Here is a 27,557-nt window from a genome sequence, read left to right as displayed (position 1 = left end):
ACCAAATCCATTTAATATGAACCACGTTGGTTTTTTTATTTTTTTTTTTTGCCGGGAGATATGCATGACACTGAGCACCGGTCGTCATGGAGATCACATTAAGACAGACAACATTACAGAGCTATTCATTTCCTGCCTTGTACTTTAGGTCTGGCTGTTACACCCTTTTCCACAGTCTTTGAGCTGTCCCGGATTCCCAACCCAAACATACCACAGCTGGTCCCAACAAGTGAGAACTCAAAGTGCATCGCGCGGAATAAACTGCTATCGTTTAGCAGAGGTCCAACGAGAAAGGGGTGACAAAAGTGCGGCAAAAATGAGCACAGGGCAGTTTTCAATACATTCACAACAACCATGGCATTAAGCTCCGTCAGGAAAAGGAGCAGCAGTATACATTTTCCGTTGAAATATTGCTGCCACCCCTCGTTCCCTGTGTGCACGTGATTGATAGGCGGGTTCGCAGGAAAGCTTACAACTTACAAACCATAAAAGATTCTTGCTTTGTATTCAGTCTCCATTTCTAAACCTCTTTTGTTGAGGGTAATGAACAATTTCACATTCAAAAATACCACCACAATTGATTTCGGACACACGCCACATCATAATTGTTTCATTAAAAAAAAAAAGCTATTGTATTGGGCCGAACAATAAACAGGAAAAAACTGTAATTGAGATGAGATCCAGAATTTAAATGCAATCAGTGTCGGCAGCTGCAATGAACGATGAAAGCTGTAATAAAAACACAAGCTAGCTGTGATTATGAAGTGCAAAATCACAGTATTTTAGTTATGAGTACTTCAGTTTTTCAAATATACTGTGTTAATGGGGGTTGTATTTGTGTAGGCTCTCACTCGCACAGGTGTTTTCCATTGTAGAGATGGAATATACCATATTGCCAATTCTGCCAACCCTTTTTTAGTTGTGATTATTTGGATCTTGTGTGGAGAGTGGTGATTTGAATGTGAGCAACCAAAATAAAACATTTAATTCATTTATTCCTACCATTATTTCAAAGTCCTCCATATTACCTTGAGCACTACATTTGGATAGTATCACATGAGTGTTATCACATATAGGGGGCAATTTTCCCTTTCCCTGTCAATCTTAAGTGAATGACTATGGACAGATAGTTTCTATTTCTACACGGTTATACGGAGCTTGTACATTTGGGTATAGTTGGTATAGCAGGGCTGAGCGATATTATATATATTTTTGTATGATCAGAACGAAAGAGAGATGTGCCTTGGTATAACTCTTATGTACCATATGGTGTATTTATTTATTTCCGACTGTAAATCCTTTATTTTTATTTTTTGGTAGACTGTGTAAATGATGAAATTCTTTGACATTTTGTACGATCATAAACAATTTATATCAACATGTAAGATTACTTGAATGAGAGATAAGGGGTAGGTTTACTATAAGTTCTTTGAACTTCTTCCTACTCCTTTTGAGCACAAAGTCTTGTTTTGTATTTTTTCTTTCTGTAAAATGTTGACATACTTTTTCTGCTCAAATGAATAAAAAAATGAAAAAATGAAATGAATGTAAAGGACGCTGCCACTTTCACTTTCACACTCACCATATGAAACAGCAAACACTCATCTCATCCGTTCCAGTCAATTTTACAGATTGTGACAGGCTTAAAAATCTACCAAGTCTTCATGATTCATTCATTACTATTTTTAGTCTGTCTGGTTTCAACCCCCCCATCAGGATTGTTCTATCATCTTTCTCACTATCTTTTATATCTTAAATGTGTGTGTCTACTATCTCACTTATTTGTTGTTTATCTTTACCGTATTTTCCGGACTAAAAGGTGCACTTTTTTGTCATAGCTGGGCCGGGGGTGCGTCTTATACTCCGGAGCGACTAATGTGTGTTTTTATTGTTTTGTTTTTCAAATATGTAATTTCACATGCCACTAGAGGGCACTGCAGGCTAATCGAGCAGCAGAAAGAATGTTTGGAGTGAGCAAGAAGCTTGTGAGGGACATGTGAAAAGTGAAGGTTACTCTTACCGCATTGAAGAAAACAAAGAAGCAAATCACTGGCTAAAAGCTAGATAGCTAGAGGAACGAGTTCGCAAATGAGAGCTTGAAAAACATGCTGCCGGGAGAGGCTTGTCAACGGTGCAGCTACGTCTCCGTGCTCAGGTAGTTGCCAACGCGATTGTTCAGAAGTGACACAGGAGGAGGAAGATTTCAATGGATTTAGTGATTTGGAGTGAGATGGAGTTTAGTAGCCTATGTTCTTTGTGCTATAGTTATCTGCTCCATGTTACGTTAGCATACTGTACTCTGGAGCGACATAGTCCGGAAAATACGGTTCTCTATTTTGGCAATTTACAAAGTACTTATTTTACCTACCTATTTTTGCATTTATCTCCCTTTGATATCCCTTTACAGTTGTCTTGTCCCACCATGTTTCCCCACATTAGCTAACTCACGATCCACCTAGCTGCCCATACTGTAAGAACTGCATTAACCCGGACTTCCAAATGTATCAAACGTATGCAGAAACACACCACATATACACCACACCTCTACACATGTCTTGTCAACCTAATGTTTGTTTTGTAATGTCACATATATGTCACCATGCCACAGGTTTGTTGTGGTGACCCTGACATACAGGGAGCGCGTGAATCATCAGCCCTCTCGAACAATGTGTCATTGTGATCCATGTTGTCCCTGCAAAATCTCCACCGGTGCCAAAAGTACCTACCTGCCAAGCGAAACTTAGTCAAAACCATAAAAACAAACAACATTGTGCCAAGCTCACATTTGTCACCACACAAATTTAATCACGGGAAAGATGTTTACACAAGTGCGTTAGTCAGCTGTCTCCTCACCTCTGTCTCACTCTGACTATTAATTAATTTTCGCTGGTGCCATAGCTGCCATGTTTGACAGATTTGGGCACCATTATCGGTTTGGCTTCTGGCTATGAGCTCATAATTGGCATTCCCTGTGAGCAAAACGCATTCATGAGAAGATTTTCACGTTCAAAGGCCAGCTTTGTTCGACATGTCAGATGCGGTGGCGAATTCTTGCTCACTGGGTTGTTATGCGGAGACGAGGAGTGATTAGATACTCGTTGAAACACCAAAGCAGTAGCAGTAATGAAGCACGGGTGGGATATTGAGCATTAATGAGGTGTAGCGGCCTTATTACTGTGAGCTCAGATCTGATCTCAAAGGCAGGTCGGCTAATCAGGTGTCGGTCTGACTGGGAGGCCGCAAAATGATCAATACAATAATTGCCAAGTAACGGAAAAACACTATGAATCTGCAATGCTTTCTATCCAAAACCTAAAAAAGATCAAAATCTAGTGGCAAAACATTCACATATTGCAGGTCAAGAAAATTACCAACAAGATACATCCTTAGCAATTATAGTCTACCTAAAATGTAATCTAAAGATTGGACATAGTAGAACAGGTTGCAAAATGCTTCCGACTCGCTGGCATTAATGACTCCAAGTTTACCCAGAAACACGCTCTACCCCTGCGGCCTTTTGTAGATGGATCAGGGTCAGCAGACGCACAATTGAGCAGATCAGGGCGGCCTCTTTCAAAATATACAGTCACCGAGAGCAGTCAAAACAATTACACGCTGGATTTTACAGCACAAAATGCGTCACCAAAAATAGCAGCGAAGGCTAACTCAGTAATCCTTTGTCTGGCTCAGAAGATTTCTTGCAATTTTACACGTTCCAGACATTTTAAAAGCCAAATACGCAGAGGAGGAACGAGTAGGCAAAAATGTACTCAAGTTATTAAATACCGTCGCAAAAGCAAGGAATGTCATGGTCACATTATGGTGGTGCTGAGTTTGTGGCTTTACTGAAATTAATAAAAAATACTATAACTATAATATCAAAGAAAACATCAAATATAACATAAATCTATTACAATATGAGAACAGAAAAACACAAATGTCCTAATATTATGACATTTTATAGAGAAAATATGGATGAATATTGGAGGCCTAATATATTTTTTGTCAAAACTTAATCACATAAATGTATCTGAGTCATGTTTAAGCCACACTGCGTAACATTTCACCCAATAAAATTAAATATAGATTTTATTACAGATATTTTTATCATTGAAAATACCTAACAGATGAGCGGATCAGTTTGCAGTGACGCTTCATAGTAATGTTGCCAACAGCTGGTTATTATGAATATGAAGCCTAGGCATAAATTCAGCCTGGAAGACCTATTACAGCATCATACCTCCAGATGATGATCGCGTCTGCGAGGGTTACACCTCCACCGCAGCCTGTCAGTGCAGAGCCACACCACCAGCCAATCATCGCCCGCGGTCCTGCACTTCAGCTCAAGCGTTCATGGCTCGTCTGCTTCCCTGCTGTGCTGCGACCCACGTCCACCCCTTCACCGCCTCTTCTGTCCATGGCTTCACCCTGCTACACCCTTTGCCGGTCTCCCATGCCAGCACCAGCGTCCAGGCTCCGGTGGAAGACATCCCTAACGCTAAACTATACCCATCCATACTAACTATAATCCGGATATCGATGTGTTTAGTCACTGAGTCTATCGATGTTGAAATTATAATAGTCACACGACTACAGTGATATTTCAGCACTAGTGTCTTGTTTTCCTTTTAACCATTAATTGAGAAATAGAAAAGCGTATCTGTTTCGCCTTGTCATTTAACAAGTATATTTATATACAATAACATTGTTTATTGACGCTTTACATTAGGGATGGGACAAAAAACAATAGTATCGTTAATCGCGATAAATTATTATACATATATACTGTAAATATATGCCCAATCCCCATCATGTCTGCAGTTTCAGTGATTCTTTAAACCATAGGCAAATATTGTGATAATTTTGTTAATCGCAATTATTTTGGCCAAGATAATCGTGCCCCCATTATTGTCGCATCCTTACTTCACATTTGTTTTATTTACTGACACGTCACGTAGGGCGCAGCCATCTTTAAATGATCCTTCTGGGGTTAAGTGATTCTGGCCCAAGTTAAAGGGTTCCAGCGTTCCAGTTGAAATGTTCTGGTCGGGGGCTCGGAAACTCTTACCTCCGTGGTCAAGTGGAACGCAGCATAAGTTCTGCCTGTAACGTCGCAACTGACGTCTCCAGCTCGTCTCCATGGAGATGTTGACTAAATATGAGATTTAAATAGATTATTTCCTCATCCAGGTCCGCTCTTTGATTACCCACTGCAAAATTAGCATTTTCTGTGTCTACTTGGTCATTGGGAGCATGCTTTGTATAGCTAGCAACAGTAGCATCCAAAATGTTAGGCAGTTTGCCTTTAAGTAAGCACTTATAATTGTAACTGCACAGTAACAGCTTGAACTAGAAAAACTCAGACGAATGTTTTTAGTGTACGACGTGGAATCAGGGCGCTGTAAAAGCATTAAGTCTTTACAGATGACTGGTATAGTGCGGTCTGTGGTGAGTTCAAGATGCTGACAAAGTGATATTCTCGGTTGGGAGAGTTGCAAGTTTGCCTTTTGGTTTAGTTGGTTGGATTTGAGTTGCGTACAAGGGGCTAGCATAGCAAAAAAAAAGGGTATAATTAAGAGATATAACAACCACAAGCATTACTCAAACTGATAAAAGCAGCGTTTAGAAGTTAAACTGTGGATTTATATAAAACCCCTAACCTTTGCTTAGTCTTAACTAGAAGATTTTATTGCCATCGCTTCAAAACCGGTGAGAAATAATGATGCATGTGGCAAGTTCAGGTTTATCCTTAATCACCAATCAGCCTATTTCACAGATTAGGCTGGAAAGAACTGGGCGAGCTTTTTAATCTGTGTGCCACTAACATCAAACAGTAAATTGCAACTTGAATTAAATAAAATGAGAAAGAATTGCAGCACAAAGAGAATCTGGCATGAAACGCCAAATTGTTGCCAACACTTTGGAAATCTAAACAGATGTCTAGCTGTGAAGAGAAAAGGCATACAGTATAAACAGCCATAAAAGATTGGTAGGTGTTGACGAGTGATGTAGACCAACAGTTATTGCCAGCATGTGCCTGGCAGTGAAAATAGAGCTGCACAATGGCTCAATGCCTGCCTCTGCGTCACGGTTCAAGGCCTCAGACCATTTCTCCTTGCGCTCTTTATCACATTTTTTATACTACACCCTGATGTTGAAAAAAGGCTTATAACTTTTACAATATACATTTTTAAAAATGCTTGAAAATTAAAGCAGTACTAAGTAACTCGTGCCCCTAGAGGCCATAAGCGCCACTGCAGGTGTCATAGCATGTTTCGTTTTTTTACTCATTAATTGTCCGTGAGAGTAAATACTACTCTGACAGAAAAGACAAAGGGAGAGAGGGATATTGAACATCCAATTACACAATGGAGATTTATTTATTTTTTTCACTCAAACTTGGCTGTAAATACTGTTTAAGTGGCGCTAGCCGCAGTTAGCTTTGCCCGTTAGCCTGTTAGCATCTTCTTCGTGATTCCGTTAGTGTGTATTGGTGACTCCTACCTGGAGGCAGCGAAGTTGCAATTGTGGTTTTCTGGCCAGAGACACCAGGGGGAGATGAAAGACCCCACAATCATCCCATTAACACTTGTATTACCCCCAGAGAGACTACGGACAAGAAATATTAAGGTAAACAAGTTACTTAGCGCTACTTTAAGTGGAGATAGACCTTTGTGTCAGCTCTCTCGTCCGTAAGGTGTCCATTGTTTTGATTTAAAAGCAGTCACGAGGATTGGAGAGAAAGTAAAGAGAAGTTCAAGTTTGCACCAGTCTCAAAACTCTTTTTGAAGGGGTTCACATCGCTGTTTTTCATTTCATCACAAGCAGTATCAAACCAGCAGCTTCTGGAAGCTCATACTTCACTGTGATTCCTTAAATCCTCCTGTCACTCACGCACAGCTTGATGAGAAAGCAGATCGCCACAGGTTTCGTTTTTTTAATATGGCCAAGATCTATTTTGTAGTATGGGACTCACTAAACCTTTACAGAATGGGGTTGGGGACATGGATACAGTTCAGTTCATGACGTACATAGACTTTCAACACCTAAAACGGTGAGATAGAAAGTTCAACTCCGTCTCTTTGTAGACAACAGTGTCCCGTGAAACTTTGCAAATCTCAAACCAAAGCGTGCAGTCAACAGGACCACACAGGCATCCGTAATCTCTCCTTTTATGATGGATTTGACGTTGCACATTAGCACTCTCACTCATTCCCTTCATGTCAGAGCCTCATTCACCCATAAACACCCACTCTCTCCTCCTCCCCCCCCTCCCGCTGCGATCAAAGTTTTGCCATCGGAAGTGACCCCGTGTTATGCCACCACGGCAACTGTCACATTAAGAAAATTTGACCTCTGACCTCCTTTTTTTTTTTATCCTTCTTCACACGACGACAACTTCCTCCCCGGTTCCAACATCCTCATGAATAATGGTGCCACTAACCGCAGTCCCCTACCACCACTGTGCACTGTGTCTCTCCCTGCCACATCAAAAAGGCCTGTTGCCGCACAGTAAAAACAGCGCAGTGCCTTGAATCTATCCCCCTCTTTTTCGACCTGACTTTTTTTTTTTTTTTCTTCACCGACTTCCTTTTTCCTAATGAGCACTTCACCATAACCCTGTCACTTACCGCGGCGAATTACTACGAGCTAAATGAAGGGGCCCCAAGTGCGTACCGACGCTCTTAGCGGCACCTGTGCACGATTTAAAACGCTCCACATGGCTTGACTTCCTAAGCACACTATAGAGTTTCTTTTTTACTATCCGCCGCTAAGTAAATGAGGAAATGCGGACAGGAGCCGGGCTGATGAAAGAGGAGAGATGGGGAGGCTATAAAAGACTAATGAAACAGACAGACATCCAGCGAGGAGGCGAAATTGGAAAAATGTGCAATCCTACAGTAATAACCCGCACTTAAGCACATAATAATTGCTATACTTACTGCTCGGATTTTTACATTAAAACTCCCTTTGTGTCGTGGTCTGATTGACACTTCATTTAGCGTAATTCCAACCAAAAATAACTGACAAAGCACTTTTGTGACACTTTATATTTCCCTTCGTCTTGGAGGAAGCGGCGATTGAGCGCGCCGGCCAACGCGCAAATCAATGCTTCAGCTTGTCACGCGGCTTCTGTCAATAATGAGTGTAAATGTATTGCAAACACAGCAAAAAGCCATGTAAATAGAGCTGAAATGCGGCTAATTGGCCGCTATCAGAAGGCAAACAGATGTCCACACGGCAGCAGTGATGGAATTAAACAATTATCCAGATGCAATTCATTGGTGGTTAGATTATGCTGTTTAATATAACTGGGGAAATTGTTTTGGCTTTGGGTTAAGAAAATACAAAAATATTACTAATGAACAAATAATCGCTATCAGAGCTTATTCGTTTGTTAGCGCTTTGATTGTTTCCACCGTGTGGGTCTTTTTGTGTGACGTTGTTATGGTGCGTTCCAGGTAGTAACTGGTAACTCTACGACTTATGACCTCAGAGCGTTCCAGGTGAAACAAAACAGCTAATGCTAACGTGTATGAAAGTTTCTCCAAACCTACACTACCCTTCGGCTCACCCTATTGACCCAAAACATGCTCAATGAGCTACTTCTTCAGATGGGATGCAGAAACAGTATACTGCAATTTTAGGAAACGCACTATCCATACTGCAAGAAGATCACAGTATATCACAAAATATTTAGTTGAGTGAAATATTGCAATAGTATTGTTATTGCAATATTGAAATTATACAAATGATTGAATATTTGTCTCTCATTTTGTGAACTATTGACCATGAAGAACCTATAGCTCAATGGGTCAAATGCAAAGGACGCATTTCCCCCTCACAAATAACAGTCTATCAATGGGGAAATATACAGCCACTTAAAGTATAAATAGGGTTATTTAAGTTTACATTGAGTGTATAAATATATCTCACTAATGGAGTGCACTTGAGGCAAGCTGCAAATGGCTCTTGAGCAGATAACACTACCTCATTACCAGCCTGTTAGACACAACGGCCAATGTTGACATTTAAAAAGGTATTTGCAAGAAAACTATACATTTTCCACAGAACAAAGCAAACTATTACTACAAAACTTCCTGCGGCACTGCGTGTTTGACGAGGCAGAGGATCAGTTTACCTATGGGGACGATACCTTACCTTAATTTAGAAACAAAAAGTGACAAAAATGCCAGTAAAATGAAAATAATTGCAATCAATGTTTGGTCCACTAGTTTATACAACTAGTTTTTTACAAATCCACCTACACGTTGTACATGTATTTTGACAAAAAAAACATCAGTCACTTTGCTCCTTGCCATATACTATGTGTGGATTTTGTTTCACTGTGAGGATTTTTTCTTAGCCAAGCTTACTCTTAAGGATTTATACTTTAACATTCCAGAATATTGTTGTGCAATTAGTGAGACAAGCCATAAGCCTCAAACATTCCTCAAAAACAATCAAATGTAGCGCAGACGAGGGAGCAGAGACAGAGGAGAGAAAGTGAAGAGGTATACAATGATTCGGGTGAAACTTTGCCTAGTTTCATATCATAACACACTAAAAATAGTCCACCTCCCAGTGAGGCCTGTCTCCTGCCCACTGTGTGTCGGCACCAGCACAGCCTTATAATACCATAATTCTATGTCATTTCTGCAACAGTTAGAGGCTCTTAAACTAACGACTACCTTTACTCCCTTTCACTGTGTGAGCTACATGTGACCACAGGTTTCCCTTTCTGAGGGTATGCTTACAGAGCAGCTAAATTCTCTTTTTTCTTTCTACAAGAACCTTCCAAGCAACTTTTATTACAGAATGAATAAGGATTTAGTCAGCGGGAAGTTCAGGGAATAAACATGTCAGAACACCAACATTTAACACACGTATGTGGAATTATTTCAAGTCATTGCAAGACAGGACTACACTAGCTGCAACCTCAAAGGGTCAGAAAAGGAACAGATCTTTTTACATTTTATTTACAGTCTACATAGACTGTACAGTGTGTATAGACACTCAATACTTTTTACCATAATCCTTTATAGAGGTATTTGAGAGAAGTTGTAAAGATTGGACTATTGAACTATACTGTACTAGATTGTAGATATGAACATTTTACATAATGTTTAAACTATAATATTTCAGGTTCAAAAAAGTGAAGTCACAAAAACTGCTGAGGAAAAACAACAAAATGTAAGATGCAGACAATGGCAATGAAACTCAATGACACTGCGGCTGGGTGATAAAGTATTCATCAACCTTTTGAAAGATGAGAGCTCATAGGTATTATTAGCTATTGTGTCACAAATGTATTCTTTTCAACAATTAGTGAGTCACAAGAACAAAGAACACTGTATATTCAAGAAGTCAGACAGCAAAAGAGTAAACTTCAGCCAGAATTCTATTAGGACAAGTCCCACAGACGACTGAAGAAGCCTGCGGGCATGGCGTTGGTGACGCTTGATCTAAAGGCATTTGTGTGTGCACACTGCACATATGTACAAGTATGCAGTTAATGCCAGAGCACTAGGTCATAGGGGCAAAGGTTGACCCGACCACTAAGATTAGCCCTTAATTATGCACAATTATAAACACAATATTATGACGATAGGCGACAAAACATTATGTGCTTTTATCCTACGTCGATGAGCAACCAAAATGAGAAAACTACCATCAATGAACTAAAAACATCCCAACCAGCGAAAGGATTTCGACTGTTTACTACACTCTCAATGGCAAGGTCAGGACGGTGAGCTGTCATGCTTTGCACTAAGAACTGCTAACATGTAGATTAACAAACTGGGATTAGCGGGAGATTAACGGCCCGCCGCTAATCCAGCAGCAGAGAAGGTGGTGTGAACGAGAGGTGAGGACGTGGGTTTGTCTGCCTAAATGCCTGTGCCATGCAGTGGGGGCAGGGGTTAACAGGGACGTTTGAGAGGCATATCCCCCTCCGGCTCTGCTCTTTCTCAGCGGGGGGACCAAGCAAATCTCCAAAGCAGGGGGAACATTAGGTCGCCATGCCGGGTCGGACTTTTCCAGGTCAAGTCCTCAGTGTCAGCACTCAGGAGAAAGTGAATGGAAGTGGCACCATACCGCATGATCAGAGGAGTCCGACTTTCAAAGCAAACAAAAGCAGCGCTCAGTCAAACTCATTATACCATGTTATTGGCGCAGATACGTCCACTAACCTTTAACACAGTGGGACTTTTTCGCATACTGGTAGGTTAATAGGCATTCAAAAAAGCCCTAGCCAATAATGAAACTACTTTATGACGCGACTTTTCAATGAAAAACGGTACGGAAGGCAAGTGGTAGCAATGAAAACTCAATGACCAAGTCGAAAGTTCAAAACTGTATTCAAGAGACATGAAGCAAACGGTACATACAGATACACTGACATTAAATCGCATACTTCCCATGACCCTTGCTTTGTGCGCTGGCGATGTAGTCGGTTGTGCGCTACAGACTTTGACTATTTTATTCTATATCTTAAAACCTTTATGAGCCAAGGAGCTTATTTTATACCGTTTGCCACCTCGACCAAATAAACCTTTCTGTCACTCCCGAAGGTGCAGTATCTAATAAAGCAAATGCCATAAAAATAACAAGGAAATAGCTTCGGTGGGCACACTCGGGAGGTCAAGATGATAAAAACAAACTGCAAAGAGACAGGCGCAAGCTTCATGAAGTTAAGTCTCTCACTCTCTCTAACAAGCATGCACAGTTCTCACAACAATCTAATTATATGCTATTTCTGTGCCTCATAAGCACAAAAGCAGAAGAGAAAGGCGGCGGTATAGGCATTGCAAAAACACTTAAGTAACTGGTCTCTCAAAGTCTCAAAGTCTCTCAAAGTCATCAACCCTGGAGTTTCGACATCTACAAATATGATCTGAAATGCATATGGTGTAGTTTAGCTTATTTACTTTCCAGCATTGGCATTGATTCTTGTATTAGTTTGGCATTTCATATTTCAGCCTTCACCCAAAAGCAATGCTCCTGGACATCTCTAAAATACGCACTGTAAAAGGCATCTTCAAATAGCAAATCCCATCACAATACGTTCTCCGCCAAATCGAGCGGCCCTCGCTTATACATTTTTACATCCCAGAATTCACTCTCAGCTCACTGTCAATGATTACATGCTTTAGCAGGAATTGAAGTGTTGGAAATGCTGCAAAAAGTCAAAGTCAAACAAAGTCTTTACTTTTTTACTGTATACAGCTGAGTAGTTAGTGAGTGAGTGAGTGAGTGAGTGAGTGAGTGGATAACTAGTGAGTGAGTAAGTAAGCAAGTAAGTAATAAGTGAGTGAGTGAGTGAGTTAGTAAGTAATAAGTGAGTGAGTTAGTAAGTAATAAGTGAGTTAGTAAGTAATAAGTGAGTGAGTTAGTAAGTAATACGTGAGTTAGTAAGTAAGTAATAAGTGAGTGAGTTAGTAAGTAATAAGTGAGTGAGTTAGTAAGTAATAAGTGAGTAAGTTAGTAAGTAATAAGTCAGTGAGTAAGTAAGTAATAAGTCAGTGAGTTAGTAAGTAATAAGTCAGTGAGTTAGTAAGTAATAAATCAGTGAGTAAGTAAGTAATAAGTGAGTGAGTTAATAAGTAATAAGTGAGTGAGTAAGTGAGTAATAAGTGAGTGAGTTAGTAAGTAATAAGTCAGTGAGTAAGTAAGTAATAAGTGAGTGAGTTAGTAAGTAATAAGTCAGTGAGTAAGTAAGTAATAAGTCAGTGAGTTAGTAAGTAATAAGTGAGTGAGTAAGTAAGTAATAAGTGAGTGAGTAAGTTAGTAATAAGTGAGTGAGTTAATAAGTAATAAGTGAGTGAGTAAGATAGTAATAAGTGAGTGAGTAAGTTAGTAATAAGTGAGTAAGTAAGTAATAAGTGAGTGAGTTAGTAAGTAATAAGTCAGTGAGTAAGTAAGTAATAAGTGAGTGAGTTAGTAAGTAATAAGTCAGTGAGTAAGTAAGTAATAAGTCAGTGAGTTAGTAAGTAATAAGTCAGTGAGTAAGTAAGTAATAAGTCAGTGAGTTAGTAAGTAATAAGTCAGTGAGTTAGTAAGTAATAAGTGAGTGAGTTAGTAAGTAATAAGTCAGTGAGTAAGTAAGTAATAAGTGAGTGAGTTAGTAAGTAATAAGTCAGTGAGTAAGTAAGTAATAAGTGAGTGAGTTAGTAAGTAATAAGTCAGTGAGTTAGTAAGTAATAAGTGAGTGAGTAAGTTAGTAATAAGTGAGTAAGTAAGTAATAAGTCAGTGAGTAAGTAAGTAATAAGTCAGTGAGTTAGTAAGTAATAAGTCAGTGAGTTAGTAAGTAATAAGTCAGTGAGTAAGTAAGTAATAAGTGAGTGAGTTAGTAAGTAATAAGTCAGTGAGTTAGTAAGTAATAAGTGAGTGAGTTAGTAAGTAATAAGTGAGTGAGTTAGTAAGTAATAAGTCAGTGAGTAAGTAAGTAATAAGTGAGTGAGTTAGTAAGTAATAAGTCATTGAGTAAGTAAGTAATAAGTGAGTGAGTTAGTAAGTAATAAGTCAGTGAGTAAGTAAGTAATAAGTGAGTGAGTTAGTAAGTAATAAGTCAGTGAGTTAGTAAGTAATAAGTGAGTAAGTAAGTAATAAGTGAGTGAGTTAGTAAGTAATAAGTCAGTGAGTAAGTAAGTAATACGTGAGTGAGTTAGTAAGTAATAAGTCAGTGAGTTAGTAAGTAATAAGTGAGTGAGTAAGTAAGTAATAAGTGAGTGAGTTAGTAAGTAATAAGTCAGTGAGTTAGTAAGTAATAAGTGAGTGAGTAAGTAAGTAATAAGTGAGTGAGTTAGTAAGTAATAAGTGAGTGAGTAAGTAAGTAATAAGTGAGTGAGTTAGTAAGTAATAAGTCAGTGAGTTAGTAAGTAATAAGTGAGTGAGTAAGTAAGTAATAAGTCAGTGAGTTAGTAAGTAATAAGTCAGTGAGTTAGTAAGTAATAAGTCAGTGAGTAAGTAAGTAATAAGTGAGTGAGTAAGTAAGTAATAAGTGAGTGAGTTAGTAAGTAATAAGTGAGTGAGTTAGTAAGTAATAAGTCAGTGAGTAAGTAAGTAATAAGTGAGTGAGTTAGTAAGTAATAAGTCAGTGAGTTAGTAAGTAATAAGTCAGTGAGTAAGTAAGTAATAAGTGAGTGAGTAAGTAAGTAATAAGTGAGTGAGTTAGTAAGTAATAAGTGAGTGAGTTAGTAAGTAATAAGTCAGTGAGTAAGTAAGTAATAAGTGAGTGAGTTAGTAAGTAATAAGTCAGTGAGTAAGTAAGTAATAAGTCAGTGAGTAAGTAAGTAATAAGTGAGTGAGTAAGTAAGTAATAAGTCAGTGAGTAAGTAAGTAATAAGTGAGTGAGTTAGTAAGTAATAAGTCAGTGAGTAAGTAAGTAATAAGTCAGTGAGTAAGAAATAATAATAATAATGCATTGGTTTTATATAGCACTTTTCTGGACACTCAACGACGCTTTACATTGCACTATTCATTCACTCCATACCCGGTGGTGGTAAGCTACTATTGTAGCCACAGCTGCCCTGGGGTAGACTGACGGAAGCGAGGCAACCAGTCTGCACCATCGGCCCCTCCGACCACCACCACTCACTCACTCACGCATTACATTCGCTAGGCTTCCTGGTGTTCCCAAACGGTCTCCCATCCAAGTACCGACCAGGCCCTTCCCTGCTTAGCTTCCAAGGTCTGACGGGATTGGGCAGAGCATAGGCGGTATGGCCACATACATAGGCGGTATGGCTACATACATAGGCGGTATGGCCACATACAGTGACTGTAAAAGGCATCTTCAAATAGCAAATCCCATCACAATACGTTCTCCGCCAAATCGTGCGGTGAGTTAGTAAGTAATAAGTCAGTTGCCATTTGAAATCCCTTGCGTCACTTTGCCGAGTCAGGACAGTCACACCTTTTAGGACTAGCGCCCGGTCATCCTCTCAGGATCAGACCAGGATTATACAGCACTGTGATCTTATCTGTTCTGTGAGTGTGTGCCAGGACTCGACACCCTTCGTGTGGCAACGGTGCTTGCAGTTGCTTCATTTTCTTTTCTCATTCAGGTAATAAAGCTGCTAAGCTCTGTTGGGGTTCGATGAGCATACTCACAAAGTACCCTGTGATTAGCCATAATGGTGTAATGTCTCCCCTGGTGACTGTGCACCTGTAACCACTGAGCCAACTGCCCATTAAATACTGTTACAGGCAGAAAAGACAAGTCATTTCACATCAATGTTAGCTTCAGATTGGCTTTTAAAGCATTTGAAGAATGTTGTAACATAACAGCAGAATTTAAAAATACATTAATTATTCTATTTTAATTTTGTAAAATGAACCATGTCCGAGGTCACTCCCTTAAGAAGATTGGTGTAGTCGCCAAACGTGATTTACTCTATTCGCTTGTGCTATCCAATCATATTTAGTTGGTTGAATTTGAACATTACTCACATTGGTCCTTCAGTGCCAAAGCTGCAACACATGAACAAGGAGTCAGCAAATCTCAAACTTCAGCTTGTGTATTGTCATATTAAAATGGGAGTAAGTTATTTTTGGTTAATCAATCTGTGCCTGTGATAACCTGTCCACTGATGTTCGGAGTGCATCCTGAGGTCTAAGGTAGTAATGTGCAGGTTCAAAGCTCGACTCCACCAGGAGTATGTCAATGGTGTAACCCGATTCTATCAATAGAAGTTGGAGGTGTGACTCTGAAGCTGACAGCAGCCCAGAGAGCTGTCGATCACACCTGACAATCCATGCCCCAGAGGCACGCTTCTAAGCCATCTCCTGCCTGGCACTGTTTCTCCAAGGCTTTAATACTATAGGGAGAGCAGAAGCAGAAGTGGGAGGGAAACTAATGATTTTGGTGTACTGAAAGCCAGCATGATCAAAAGGACATCAACAATAGCAAAAGTTGTGTAATGCAATAATGTAGTGGTTAGATTCAATGTGTGTTCATACAATATTATCAAAATAGGTATAAAAGATCATTTCCTAATAATTAGTAGTGGCAGTGTGGCACTTAAGACAGATCATGCAGAGTACTGATTCCACCTGTTTATTTTAGGCATGACCTCTCAATGTGAATGTTTAATATCCATCACTCCCTCACTCGGCTCTGTTCCACACCACAGCATGGTCTGCTCTCCTTTGGTCTGGGCCTAATAATAACCGTGGAGTCAGGAGGAGTCGGGCGTTCACAGGAAGCCGCTCAGCACTGTGGTGTGTCAGACGGAAAGCAGAGCCCACAGTGAGCTCCTTCAGGAGAGACACTGCAGGTGATTGTAAAAAAATATTTACATTTAGGGATATCGATTTGAAACCTTTCCTGTATATTACTGACTTAAGTGCATCAATGCATAATTCAAACCTGCCCTTGCGTAGATCAGGGGGTTCTTTGTTTCCAAGTGGCCCAAAAACCTCAAAATCCCCGGAATACATCTGAAGATAACATCGAGGGGATTGTGTCCTATACCTCAAATTACTGTTCGAAATAACATGACAGCCATTTCAAACAAGCTGAAATAAAGATTCACTATGCAGACAGATCCACTCATTATTAAGCTTATAAGGCTTCATGTTTAGTTGTCTTATCAACATAGTACTGTATGATCATACTAGCTTGACTATATTATTAGGGGGAAAAAATCCAAAGTTACATTCAACCATTTCCATGTATATCTTTAGAGAAATGGGTGAAATTTAGAATTGGAAAGTCCCCTCTCGACCGCTGTTCCCTTCCAGCCCTCATAAAGAATTCCTCTCGCAATGAGAAAATGCCATGAGGAGTGCTGACAGAACACCTACACCTTCTTTCCTATATTGGCATATACTGTTGCAATGTTGCCAGATAAAATGGGATTTTACCTGTCAGAACATTTCTGAGTGAAAGAAAAATGATGTAATTGTGATGAGAATGCAGGAGACAGTAGAGAATAGGAATAACATACAAAGATGCATGTCAATTTGTTAATCATTGGCAAATGTTTTGATATCAGGTCATGCTGTTTTGTGAATATATAAAATACTGGTTTGTGCCACTAACGTTGTGAATAGGCATATACTGTATCTGGACTGGAAAACAAACACGTCTATAACATAAATGAAACTATATCGAGAGAAGAGTCAAAGTCACAATTTGCTCCAATCATTAAAGCAGAACTACTGTAAGAAACTCATGCCCCGAGAGGCCATAAGCGCCACTGCAGGTGTACTAGCATGTTGCGTTTTTTTTACTTATTAATTGTCTGTGAGAGTAAATACAACGCTGCCAAAAAAGACAAAGGGAGAGAGAGATATTGTGCATCCAATTACACAATGGAGATAATGTTTTTCACTCAAACATGGCTGTAAATACTGTTTAAGTGGCGCTAGCGTTAGCTTTGCCTGTTAGCCTGTTAGCTTCTTCTTCGTCATTCCATTAGTGTGTATTGGTGACTCCAGGTCGTGTGGTTTTCTGGTCAGAGGCACCAGGGGGAAATGAAAGACCCCCTAACCTTATCCCATTAACACTTGTATTACCCCCAGAAGGACCACGAAAAGGATTTATTAAGGTAAACAAGTTACTTAGTACTGCTTTAAATTAAAAGCATTGTTAAGTTTGCATACATTTGCCCCAGACCCCACGACTGAGACCAAAACAAAACAAAACTTTTGCTAAGAACATAACCATCTCTTTTTGACTTCTACTGACAATAACTAGAACTAACACCTAAAGAAGCCTTAAATGGATTCAAACTGAAAGTAGAGAAATGATGAATTAAATGAGTGTTTGGGGTTTAGGCGAATCTTCTTTTTGAAGCACCTGCTCCACACTTGATTTCCCTTCATGCGCACGCCTTCATCCGAGCCGCGCACCACGCGATAAATCATTCCTTCCACGTTGCGATGAACACGGCCCGTATGCCGCCTCTCAAGCAGGCGCTAGACACTGTTTATGTGCCGCTTTAAACAGAGCTTTAGCACATGAAGCACATCACACACACACAACTCATCTCTTCACTTCAAGAACAGATGGAGGAGCGGGCAGCACGTAAAAATAGCATTAGTAAGTCAAGAGGAAAAAAAGGTGGTGGTGCACGGAGGTGTGAACCAAGCGGATGTGGGGCGGGAGATTTTTTGGGGAAAAATAACGATCGCATCAAACTTGGTGGTGGTTGTAAGGACGTGTTGAACCGGGAGGAGCATTGATGGTTACGGAGGAAGCAAGCGCGCAGCCCGAATGCAGATGATCCGAATAGACAGAGGTTATCGAGAAACAGTCCATGTTTGCGCCGCATTGATTTCTACCGCAAAGATTGATGTTAAGGCATTGAGCGATTCTCGCCCCGGTTCCCTGGTGCCTTCCTCCTTTCACCCGGCTCTCCTATAATATGTGATCATCATAAAGAAGCAGGACGCCTCCCCGTGACCCTGGCATTTATCAGCATTACGTGATTACATGTTGACTATAGAGGAGTTTAATCTGCTTTCTCCACCAGCTCTTTCGGCGGCATCGCGCCACGTGGAAGAGTCGAATGTCAATGTGGAGCCATAAAGCAGCATTGTTATATGGCCCCGATGTCTATAAAGAAGGAACTACACGGGCAATTGGCATTTTAATGGGGGAAATATGGTAATTCATGCAGATTGTTTTCGAAATAGTCACTTGTGTGAATAACGGTTTTAAGAGACGGGGGAATGCGATGTTTGAACAAGGAATTGACTTTTTCGATAGTGAACGGCTGTTGGTTTCCTTGTGTTTTCTTCCTTTTTGAAGTACAGCCAAAATAGAGTGTCAAAGCCATAGAATAACATGCAGGTTGTAGAGCAAGACACATTCCAAACCACTAAAAATGTATTGTGTATTCTATAACTGTCTAGTAATGATTTGTGTGTGCGCCATAAAGCAGTAGTTGCTTTTAATATAGATCAACAGACTGAAATGAAACATGTGCGGCGGGGACAAAATATTCGATTGAAGCTATAGAGATAACAGTCTTTTCAGCGGCTATATACTGCCTATTCCCGCCGGCCTGTATTTAACATCTCTAACCCTCCCATCTGCACATGTGCATTCAAAAGGCCGGAGCCAGAGGTTTCTCCAGCGCCTTGTCATGCTCCTCCATGGCCGGCTCTCATCCTCTCATCCTCTCTGTATCCCCGCCTGTCTCGCCCTCGTGTTGCTGCATCAGACATCATGAAAGATTCACAACGCTGCTTTTAACACATTTTCACCGACCCCTCCCTCTCCCATACCCCTCCCTGCCCTCACACACACACGCGAACACACACACTCACACACCCCTTCGATCGTGCGCAAGACCTGACGAAGAAGGTAGGAGAAAGAAAAAACTGCACGGTCTGTTCAAATAGCGATTTTACTTTGATAGTTCAAGCTTAATGCGGCTGAGCGGCTTCAGCCATAGATATATCTGGGTAAATCTCTATGTCAGTTCATCAAATCCAAACGGCACTCATTTTGATCATGGCTTTAGATTAGATTTCCAAGGTCATTTAGGTCGGGTTTCAGAAGAGTATTCGCATTTGTGGAGAAGACTGTCCCGCACACTGCACTTCTTGCAAACAGTGAGACATCCTCCCAGTGCAATGTTTCAAGCCTGAGTAAATGATGAAAGGATGTAGTTATGTCGATGTCATGAATTAGCAGAGAGCTATATGCTGTCCCCCCCCCTATAAATAACATTCTTCTTTTTTAATACCACAATTTCGACAACCTGGTGTAATCTTCGGCTGCAATGCACGCATGGCTCTACCCATCCCAGCACAAGGATATATTGTTTGAAACTTTCCAAAGTGTGTGGGCTGAAACCTAATGTAAAAGTGGACATGGCGGACTACAGTCTTGGGCACTTGGTTTGATCGGCCGGCCCCTCCCTGGTGTTTGTGTGGACGGGCCGCTCTGTTCCACTTGGTGGCGTTTTCACCGTTCGCCCGAGTGAGCATGAGATGGCTGACACATGATGGACAGTATCAATTTCCGTGCTCACGCCCACGTAAAAACGCTCAGGCCACCTGCACCGCACGTATGGACCATTTAAATATTTATGTTTCAAGCCATATGTGAAGTTACACCACTTATGAAGTCAGGCAGACAAACATACAATAGTAAGAGCATGAGGTGACAAATGGCAACGCAACATTGGTGAAAAGGTGATGTACTGTACGAGTGTTCGAGCTACCGCCGCTAAAACTGCTGGAGTTTGCTATAGTTGGTCATCACGTTGTTAAACCTGATTGAAGCAGAGGTAAGCAACTCGACTTTCGTTCAGACTGACTAAAGCAAAGGCTGTTTTCTTTCCCATTCTCCGATCAATAGGCATTAGCCTGGGCAAATCCTCTGTTGCTGGCAGCATCTGATTCATTCATGATCACTCCGACTGGCCCCCATCCATATTCATGCAGGTGCCCACTGTGTATTTACTACTAATCAGCTCTCAGCATCACTTCACCCTTCATAGACCTTCCCTGCCAACTCTCACCCAATGTCTCAGTGACTGACTTTACATCTTGATTTCGGAAAAAAAAACAAAAAACGGATCCACGTTTCAGACATAATCGACCAGACAAAATCACTTCAATAAGACCTTGAGAGTGTCATTGCCAATATGTCAACAAGATTTGGAAATTAATACATTTGGGGGTTGAGTCTATAATGCCTGAGCTAGGTTTGTGTGATTGTAGAAAATAGAATAGATTTTAGAAGCTCTTGCAAATGTCGACATCACTGTGCATGAGTTTAAAAAGTTACTAAAGTTATATAGATGAAAGCACGGGTTACAACATAGATACTCTTCTACTATGTAAAGAGACTATGTTTAGACGATAACTCATTTTGCATATTTAAGAGGAATACATTTTCATTAGTACTTAACCTGCTACCTCCTTAGTTAGGGTTAGGGGTTAGGGTTAAGTTTAGGGTTAGCAATTACGAATATCCAAATCTCACAACGTATTGACTTGCAGGGCTTACAGCCTATATGCCAGCGCGATGCCTCATTTGGAAGCCAAGACCTTCTAGTTTCTAAAATGTGAGATCCGTGTAAGTGAAACACAACTTGCATCACATTTGCCGTTCCTAGCCCTAACCATAACCCTAATCCCCTGATCAGGGGGGGACGGCAAGTGACAGGTCCAAGGACACATGAAAACAATGACAGAGGGAGCACAAAAATGTTCAAACTCATTCCTATAACTTTCCTGACACATTTCTCACACAATAGATTTAATTGCTTTGTAATTAAAGGCACACTGGGTAACATTTTGAACTATACTGTTGCCATCAATACAAAACGTGGTCCCAATGAGCCGGAGACATACCCACTCCTGGTAAAGTTGCAGTCATGTCTTAGGAGAGGTGAGGCACATGTTTGTCATAAAATAAATGCTTGTATTTCAATTTTATTTATTGGGTGAGAGGTCTTTTTTCCACAAATATCTGCTTTTACATACATACCAACGGACAAAACTTAAAATTGTATTCCATAACTACAGAAAAAAGCAGGCCTAAAGCCGTGGCATTAGTGGTTTATCAAGTGTTTTTTTTTTTAAACAACACACTCCAGTTGACGACTTCAGCACACAACACGGCACTCCAAAATCCATACGCACGTCCATCATCACCTGACACCTCAGGACAGTACATCTGGAGCATGCCGGTTTACAGCCCTCTGTATGGACCAGGACACTCTTTTTTGTTTTTTTCAGCCTGTTATTCGATAACATGGGTGTGTGCTGCTCCCCTCAGACAATGCAGGTATGAATGAACCTAAGTGTCTTCCCTGGAGAAGGTATTGGCTTTCACCCACTTTTAACCATGTTCTATAGGAAAAGCTAGTCTTTACCTATTGACACGGTGAATGTGTAAGTTAGAATCGCTTGCAGGCACAAAGACAGAGAGGCAGGCAGCAGGAAAGATGACTTCCATTGAGCTGCTGCTTAGGCCACAGGACAAAAGATGGGACTATAGGAGAAGAATGGGCTTTTTTTTTTTACACAGGAGGAATGTAGAGCATCTGCTATAGTCATATTACAAAGAATATCTTATCTTAGACAGCCTGCTTTCCACTCACACAAAAAAACATGTTTTTGAGTTTTCACACAAACTTTGGCTTAAACAAACTTTTGATAGTTGATCTTTAGCCAATAAAAAGAATATGTCGTAGATTCAGATACCCCTGCTATGTTCACTTTTAATTTAGATCTAAGACAAATTGAACACTGCCTAAATCTTGCATTTAGGTGGTACAAAGGCTACATGAGGGTCAAGTTTTTGAGTGACTAAACGCTTAAAATCTCCAGACAATGTCAACCCTGCTTACCATAGCTAATTGAGCAACATAATGTCGTTATGAATTACCATTGTTCTAACACTTGAACCGCCACAAGCACAAATTTCCCCACTCCAAACCTGATTGATCGGTTTGAATACATGTGTGCACTTGTCTCTACAGCTGGCAGCAAACAGACGACTTTATTCAGAAATCCTGAGCCGAACTTCCTTTGAAATTGCATAAGCGTAAAACGGTGTAGGGCTTCACAACATATCACCCAAATATTGCTAAAGGTACAATATATTGCAAGATTGCTCAGGTCTTTGCCAGGTTTGCCAACACAGCTCAAAACAAAAATGCAAGATCAATTTGCGTCCAATAAATGGACCCTATTATGTTGAAATAGTTTACGAGACAGCTATCAAATACCGCAATGTTTTTATTTAAACCCTTTTGCCTTTGCCGAAAGTCAAAGCTGTGTTCCTGTCCACAAACTGAAGTGACCCTCTCCATCACTGTATATTTCTTCCTTACTTGGTGCTAATTGTGAAGCGGCGCTGACTGCTAACAGCTGGGCTTTGTCTTGAATCATTAGGGAAGTGTTTGTTCCTCCCAGTGCACAGGAAGGCCACAGGGCTGCAGCATCTGCGCGCGTGTTTACTGCTCTGAGTGATAATCGCACTCAAAAGAGCCCCACGCGCACCTCTATTTGTCCACAGCTATTTACACTTCTGGATGAATGAGGCTGCGAGCCGGGGATATAAAAAAGGATACATAAAACAAGCTATAAAGGAGACTTCAGTTTGTTTTTGGTGCCACGAAATTTGGCACCAGATCAGTATTCTAGACCAGGGGATGGTCAGAGCGGAGGAAGGTTCTTGGATGAATACTACTGCCGTATTTTCCGGACGATAAGGCACACTTTTTTTTTCATAGTTTAGCTGGGGGTGCGACTTATAGTCAGGTGCGACTTATATATCAAAATATATAATTTCACATTCACAAGAAAGTGTAGAGTGAGCGTGAAACTTGTGAAGGACCGGCGAAAAGCGTAGGTTGCTCTTACTGCAATGAAGAAAACAAAAAAAGCTAATCGCGGGCTAGAAGCTGGAGGAACCAGTTCGCAAAGGGGTGCTTGAACAACATGCTGCCGGGAGAGGCTTGTCAATGGTGCACCGAGGTGGCTGGTGCGACTTATGCTCCGGAGCGACTAATAGTCCGGAAAACACGGTACTATTATTATGTTGGTAACTCTCATGATACAATACAATACATCCCGTTTTGTTGACTGTGGGTGGTGTGAACAAGGTGCAAAAGTCGGCCCAATGTTCCACTGACACTGTAAGCTAATGCTCATGGTTTGATCTGACTGGAGAGCAATTTAAAAAAAATGCAATAAACAAATGATCCAATAGCCGCAAAACCTACCTCCACAACATTCCATCCCACAGTGTAAACACAACACTAATCATTCATCCTTTTGCTAACGTTATGCTCCTTTGCGGAGAGGGGGTACTTAAAGTCATTGTGATGGAATCTGATTGAACAGGTTCCTTCTTGGCATCATCTGATTCTTCTCAAATATAAACATGGCTAAGTCAGGCAGCTGTGTTTACATGGGAAGCTGTGGCCCGCGATGCTCCTATATCTCCGCAATGGGAATAGCGGAGAATACAGAAAAAAAAAAAACTGTTATCTCCATTCCGACTGGAAATCTAAAATTACCAACCCTGGGAGAAGAGACAAGATTGCGGGGACGTAGTATTATTGCTGCCTTCGCTCTTGTCTGGAATGCCAGTTGCGATGAGTTTCATTTTGGGCATCGCCTCGGCTCAACGTAACTACAGCAGGATCAAGGTCCTGCTGGGTATAAGGAGCACTTTGTTTTACCGTCTGTCAGGGAAACATGAGTTTATGATGGGAAGGATAGTCATGGGATTCAGGCTTCTTTAAATGAGAACTGAATCATTGGGATACGAGATTCTATGTACATGCTTTTAGTGGTTTAAATTACAGGGTTAGCAGGTTTTATACAAACATAGGACATTATCGGGAATATGTTGGCGTTTGCAGCGGAAATTGTTCTACCTAAATTATTGCGATTTGCTCATTTCAGCCATTCAAATAATACATAAAGCTTCATTTTGAGTCGTCTGCTATGTTGTCATGCTGTTTCTTGTGTACGTCGAGTTGCCGTCTCTGTACAATGGCATGAAACGGAAAGAAAAACATTTGTCTCTTTTCACAATGGAGATCCTTTCAAACCTCACAAGTCCCAGAACCGTCCACGAGATCTGATTTGGTCCCGAACGTCACATCACTACGGGCTAAGGAAAAAACTTGTGATGTCTGGCCTGATCAACTTGTCACCCAATCACAGCGCGGGGTCCTGGGGTGACTCACTGGCTGCATGTCTGTCAGCCCACCGCTCTCCTCTCGGCTTTGATTTGCCTCTGCTGTCTGCTACCTGTCTGTACGTCCAAAGCTGTCACTCCCGCCTCGACAAATGCGAGATATTGAATAACTATGGTGGCACCGTTAGGCCGCTTTCTTGACATGATACAACCTTCGAATGAAATCAAATACTTCTTTCTTTTTCAGTCTTCCCCAGAAGAAACGTGATTTCTAAAGGCCAAACGACACATTTTGCGATTTATGCTAGATAGATATTTGGACATGGATATTCTATATATATATTTACTCTATAATTGTCCAGCCCTTCCTCAAGAAGATACAAGGATATTTCTTCTCTGAACATTACATTTTCAGACTGACTACACTTAAACCATTCAAATTGCAATTTTGATTTGATTTGACATTGTTCCAGCAGCTCTAATACGAGTATGTGATGCATTTATAATATAGCAGGCTGGCTCACTTGATGGGCTGGTGACAGGAGCTGAATGAATGACGTGGGATCTGATTGGCTGGTTGATTGAGCGCCTGGATATCTCACCCATTGATTATGTGACTGGTGAGCAATTGACACATTGATTAAACACATGACGAGCCTGACGAGCTTGGTTTCAAGGCTGAACGAATAACATGAGCGGGTGAAATTTTGCACCGGAATACCAATACCATCAGATCTTTTCAAGTGTGTCCTATTTTAGAGAACTGTATAAGGCGGTGCCGGTAAAAGTATTTATTTGTTCTTGGAAGCTGGAGGCATGTTTTGATGGAAGACGCCTTTGATTTATGTGGAAAGCTATTAACTGTGTTAAATGTTCCTTTTATGATTGAGTTATAGCTTAGATTCAACATTGCATCTAGTGCCAATGCATAATGACTTGCCAGCAGGGTTTGTTGATGAACGCAATGGTCTTATTCAACATTCCTGGACACAGTTAATTCACGGCCCGTCTTGGAGTGTGTTCCTTTTCTGCATTATTGAGTTTTTGATGATCAGAGCAGTGGATGCCGTCTTTTGCCAATGACTGAACAGTTTTTGTACACGCATCGGACCTCATTAAAGTAGCGTTGTGGTGACGTGTAGCTCATATCCATCTATGTAACAGAGAATGGTAGAGCATTTTCATTCGGAATTGAGCATTACAATTTAGTAAACACACCAGGATGAAGGAATCAGCGCCACAGAATCACACTTCCTCTCCCACAATGTTCTCAACAACAACCTTACACCTGTATTCCATTCTTCCTCCTTCACCACTGTTGCTTCACAAATTGTAAACCTGCAAAAGCAAATCCGCCGCCGGGTTTGCCCGCAGCATGCCTAAATTATTAGCTTATGCAAATCTCAGCATCTAGTCACAGTCTCACACCGGCAGAGCAAACAATAAATATCCCCTCCACTGCCATACATTACTGCAAAGTCCTCCTAAGCAACACACAGCTCAGTTACTGGCGAAAAGTGAATCTAGATTTTCCAACAGGACTTAATATCAAAAGCTGGACACTGACAAACGCTCATATGGACAAAATGCAATAGCTTTGGAAGACACATGGCATGCTCACACCCACCTGCCTGCAATGCCAACCCCAGCTTGCTCAAGGAACAATGAAAATGCTCCAGAAAGCGCTGTATGGGCCAATACATCAGCGGGACGGGGTGTAACAAAGGGGTATAGTTCATTAATGAAAGGGACGATAAGAGAAAGAGGGTATTGCAGCCATGCATGTGCAGGTAATACAAGAGTAAGTGGCTTGGGGGCTATTAAAGTATGTATATAGCTGTGGAAGCTGAACTAATCAAGTTTTATAAGGAGATTTATAGCATGGAATGAAGTCAATATCCTCTGGAACCGCCAAAAGGCCCATATTGCAACTGCCTCTAAACCATAAACAGGTATAACACAATAAAGATGCACTCCAAAGCAATTAAAGAAGACAAGCCATCCCATTGTGCAATTTATGGCTGCTGCAAGCCCATCAATCATAATCTAAGCGGATATTACACATACAGAGGGAGGTGGTGTAGGGGGATGCGGCGCCTCCGTCAACTCACCGGAGATTTCGTTCTGCGGGACCCCGGCCAAAGTGAAGCCCTTCCCGGTGTAGAACTGCCGCAGGTCCGAGCAGCTCCGGTCCGCCCCCCTCACTGGGCCGACTGCTCCCGTGCACAGGGACAGCAGCAACACGAGCGCCCGCATCTTCCCTCTCCCCAGGTGTCGTTGACCGCCTCTGTGGATCGCGTCTCCTCCACACAAAGTCGGCGAGAAATCCTGGTGATTCAAGTTCCAAGATTGTAAAGCAGTTTTGTTATTGTTGTTTTAAGAAGCGCAGAGTTTAAAGAAGAAAGAAAAATAAGCCAAAAACAGTGAAAAGTCGCGTAACGAGACAACCGGGGATCCGTACAACCGGCGCGTGGCTGCACGGTTCCTGCGGGAGAAGAGGCTGCGACGCGCGGCTCGTGGGAGTCAGGTTCACCCCGTCTGGCGCCGCTGATGCTCCGGCTTCTCCCACCGCCACCGAGTCAGTGCAGGGGCTGCGGAGATGCCCGAGACAAAAGGCAGAGCAAAGCAAGGAGTGTGGCAGCGAGAGCAGGTGTTCGAGCCCGGTGCAGGTTTTATCGAGTCATTCTGCTTCTTTTTTGTTTTGTTTTGAAGGCGATAAGTCCGAAACGCAATGGGGGAATGCGTAAATTTGGAGGGATTTTTCCAGGTGATATGAAGCCCATCCGGTAAATCCCTTGTTTCTAGGCTTGGGACAATGAAACGCGTGCTTTTGAGCGTGTGCCGATGGGAGTGTGATGCTGCTACTCTCGCTCCACACTTTCTCTCTTTGTGCGCTTCCTGGATTGGAGCTGAACTGCGCCCCGCTTA

At 41.3% G+C, this 27,557-nt stretch overlaps 1 protein-coding gene across 2 annotated transcripts in view; it reads right to left on the bottom strand.

Annotated features, from left to right (window-relative positions):
* Window positions 1-27,306, bottom strand: part of gpc1a (glypican 1a) — a 47,205-nt gene extending 19,899 nt beyond the window's left edge. Inside the window, exons 1-2 of one of the 2 annotated variants that reach the window (XM_079575607.1) lie at window positions 27,091-27,306; window positions 26,741-26,957 (exon numbers count right to left, since the gene is read on the bottom strand). In XM_079575607.1, the coding sequence (XP_079431733.1) occupies window positions 26,741-26,885 (145 nt within the window). In that variant the 5' untranslated portion in view covers window positions 26,886-26,957; window positions 27,091-27,306. The remainder of the gene's footprint in view (window positions 1-26,740; window positions 26,958-27,090) is intronic. The other variant, XM_079575608.1, reaches the window with a different exon arrangement.
* Between the last annotated feature and the right edge of the window lie 251 nt (window positions 27,307-27,557).

This window comes from Gobius niger (assembly GCF_951799975.1).
Source record: "Gobius niger genome assembly, chromosome: 17".
Taxonomy (NCBI): Eukaryota; Metazoa; Chordata; class Actinopteri; order Gobiiformes; family Gobiidae; genus Gobius; species Gobius niger.
Note: the sequence above shows the minus strand (reverse complement) of the source record. Positions and strands in the feature narration are given on the sequence as shown.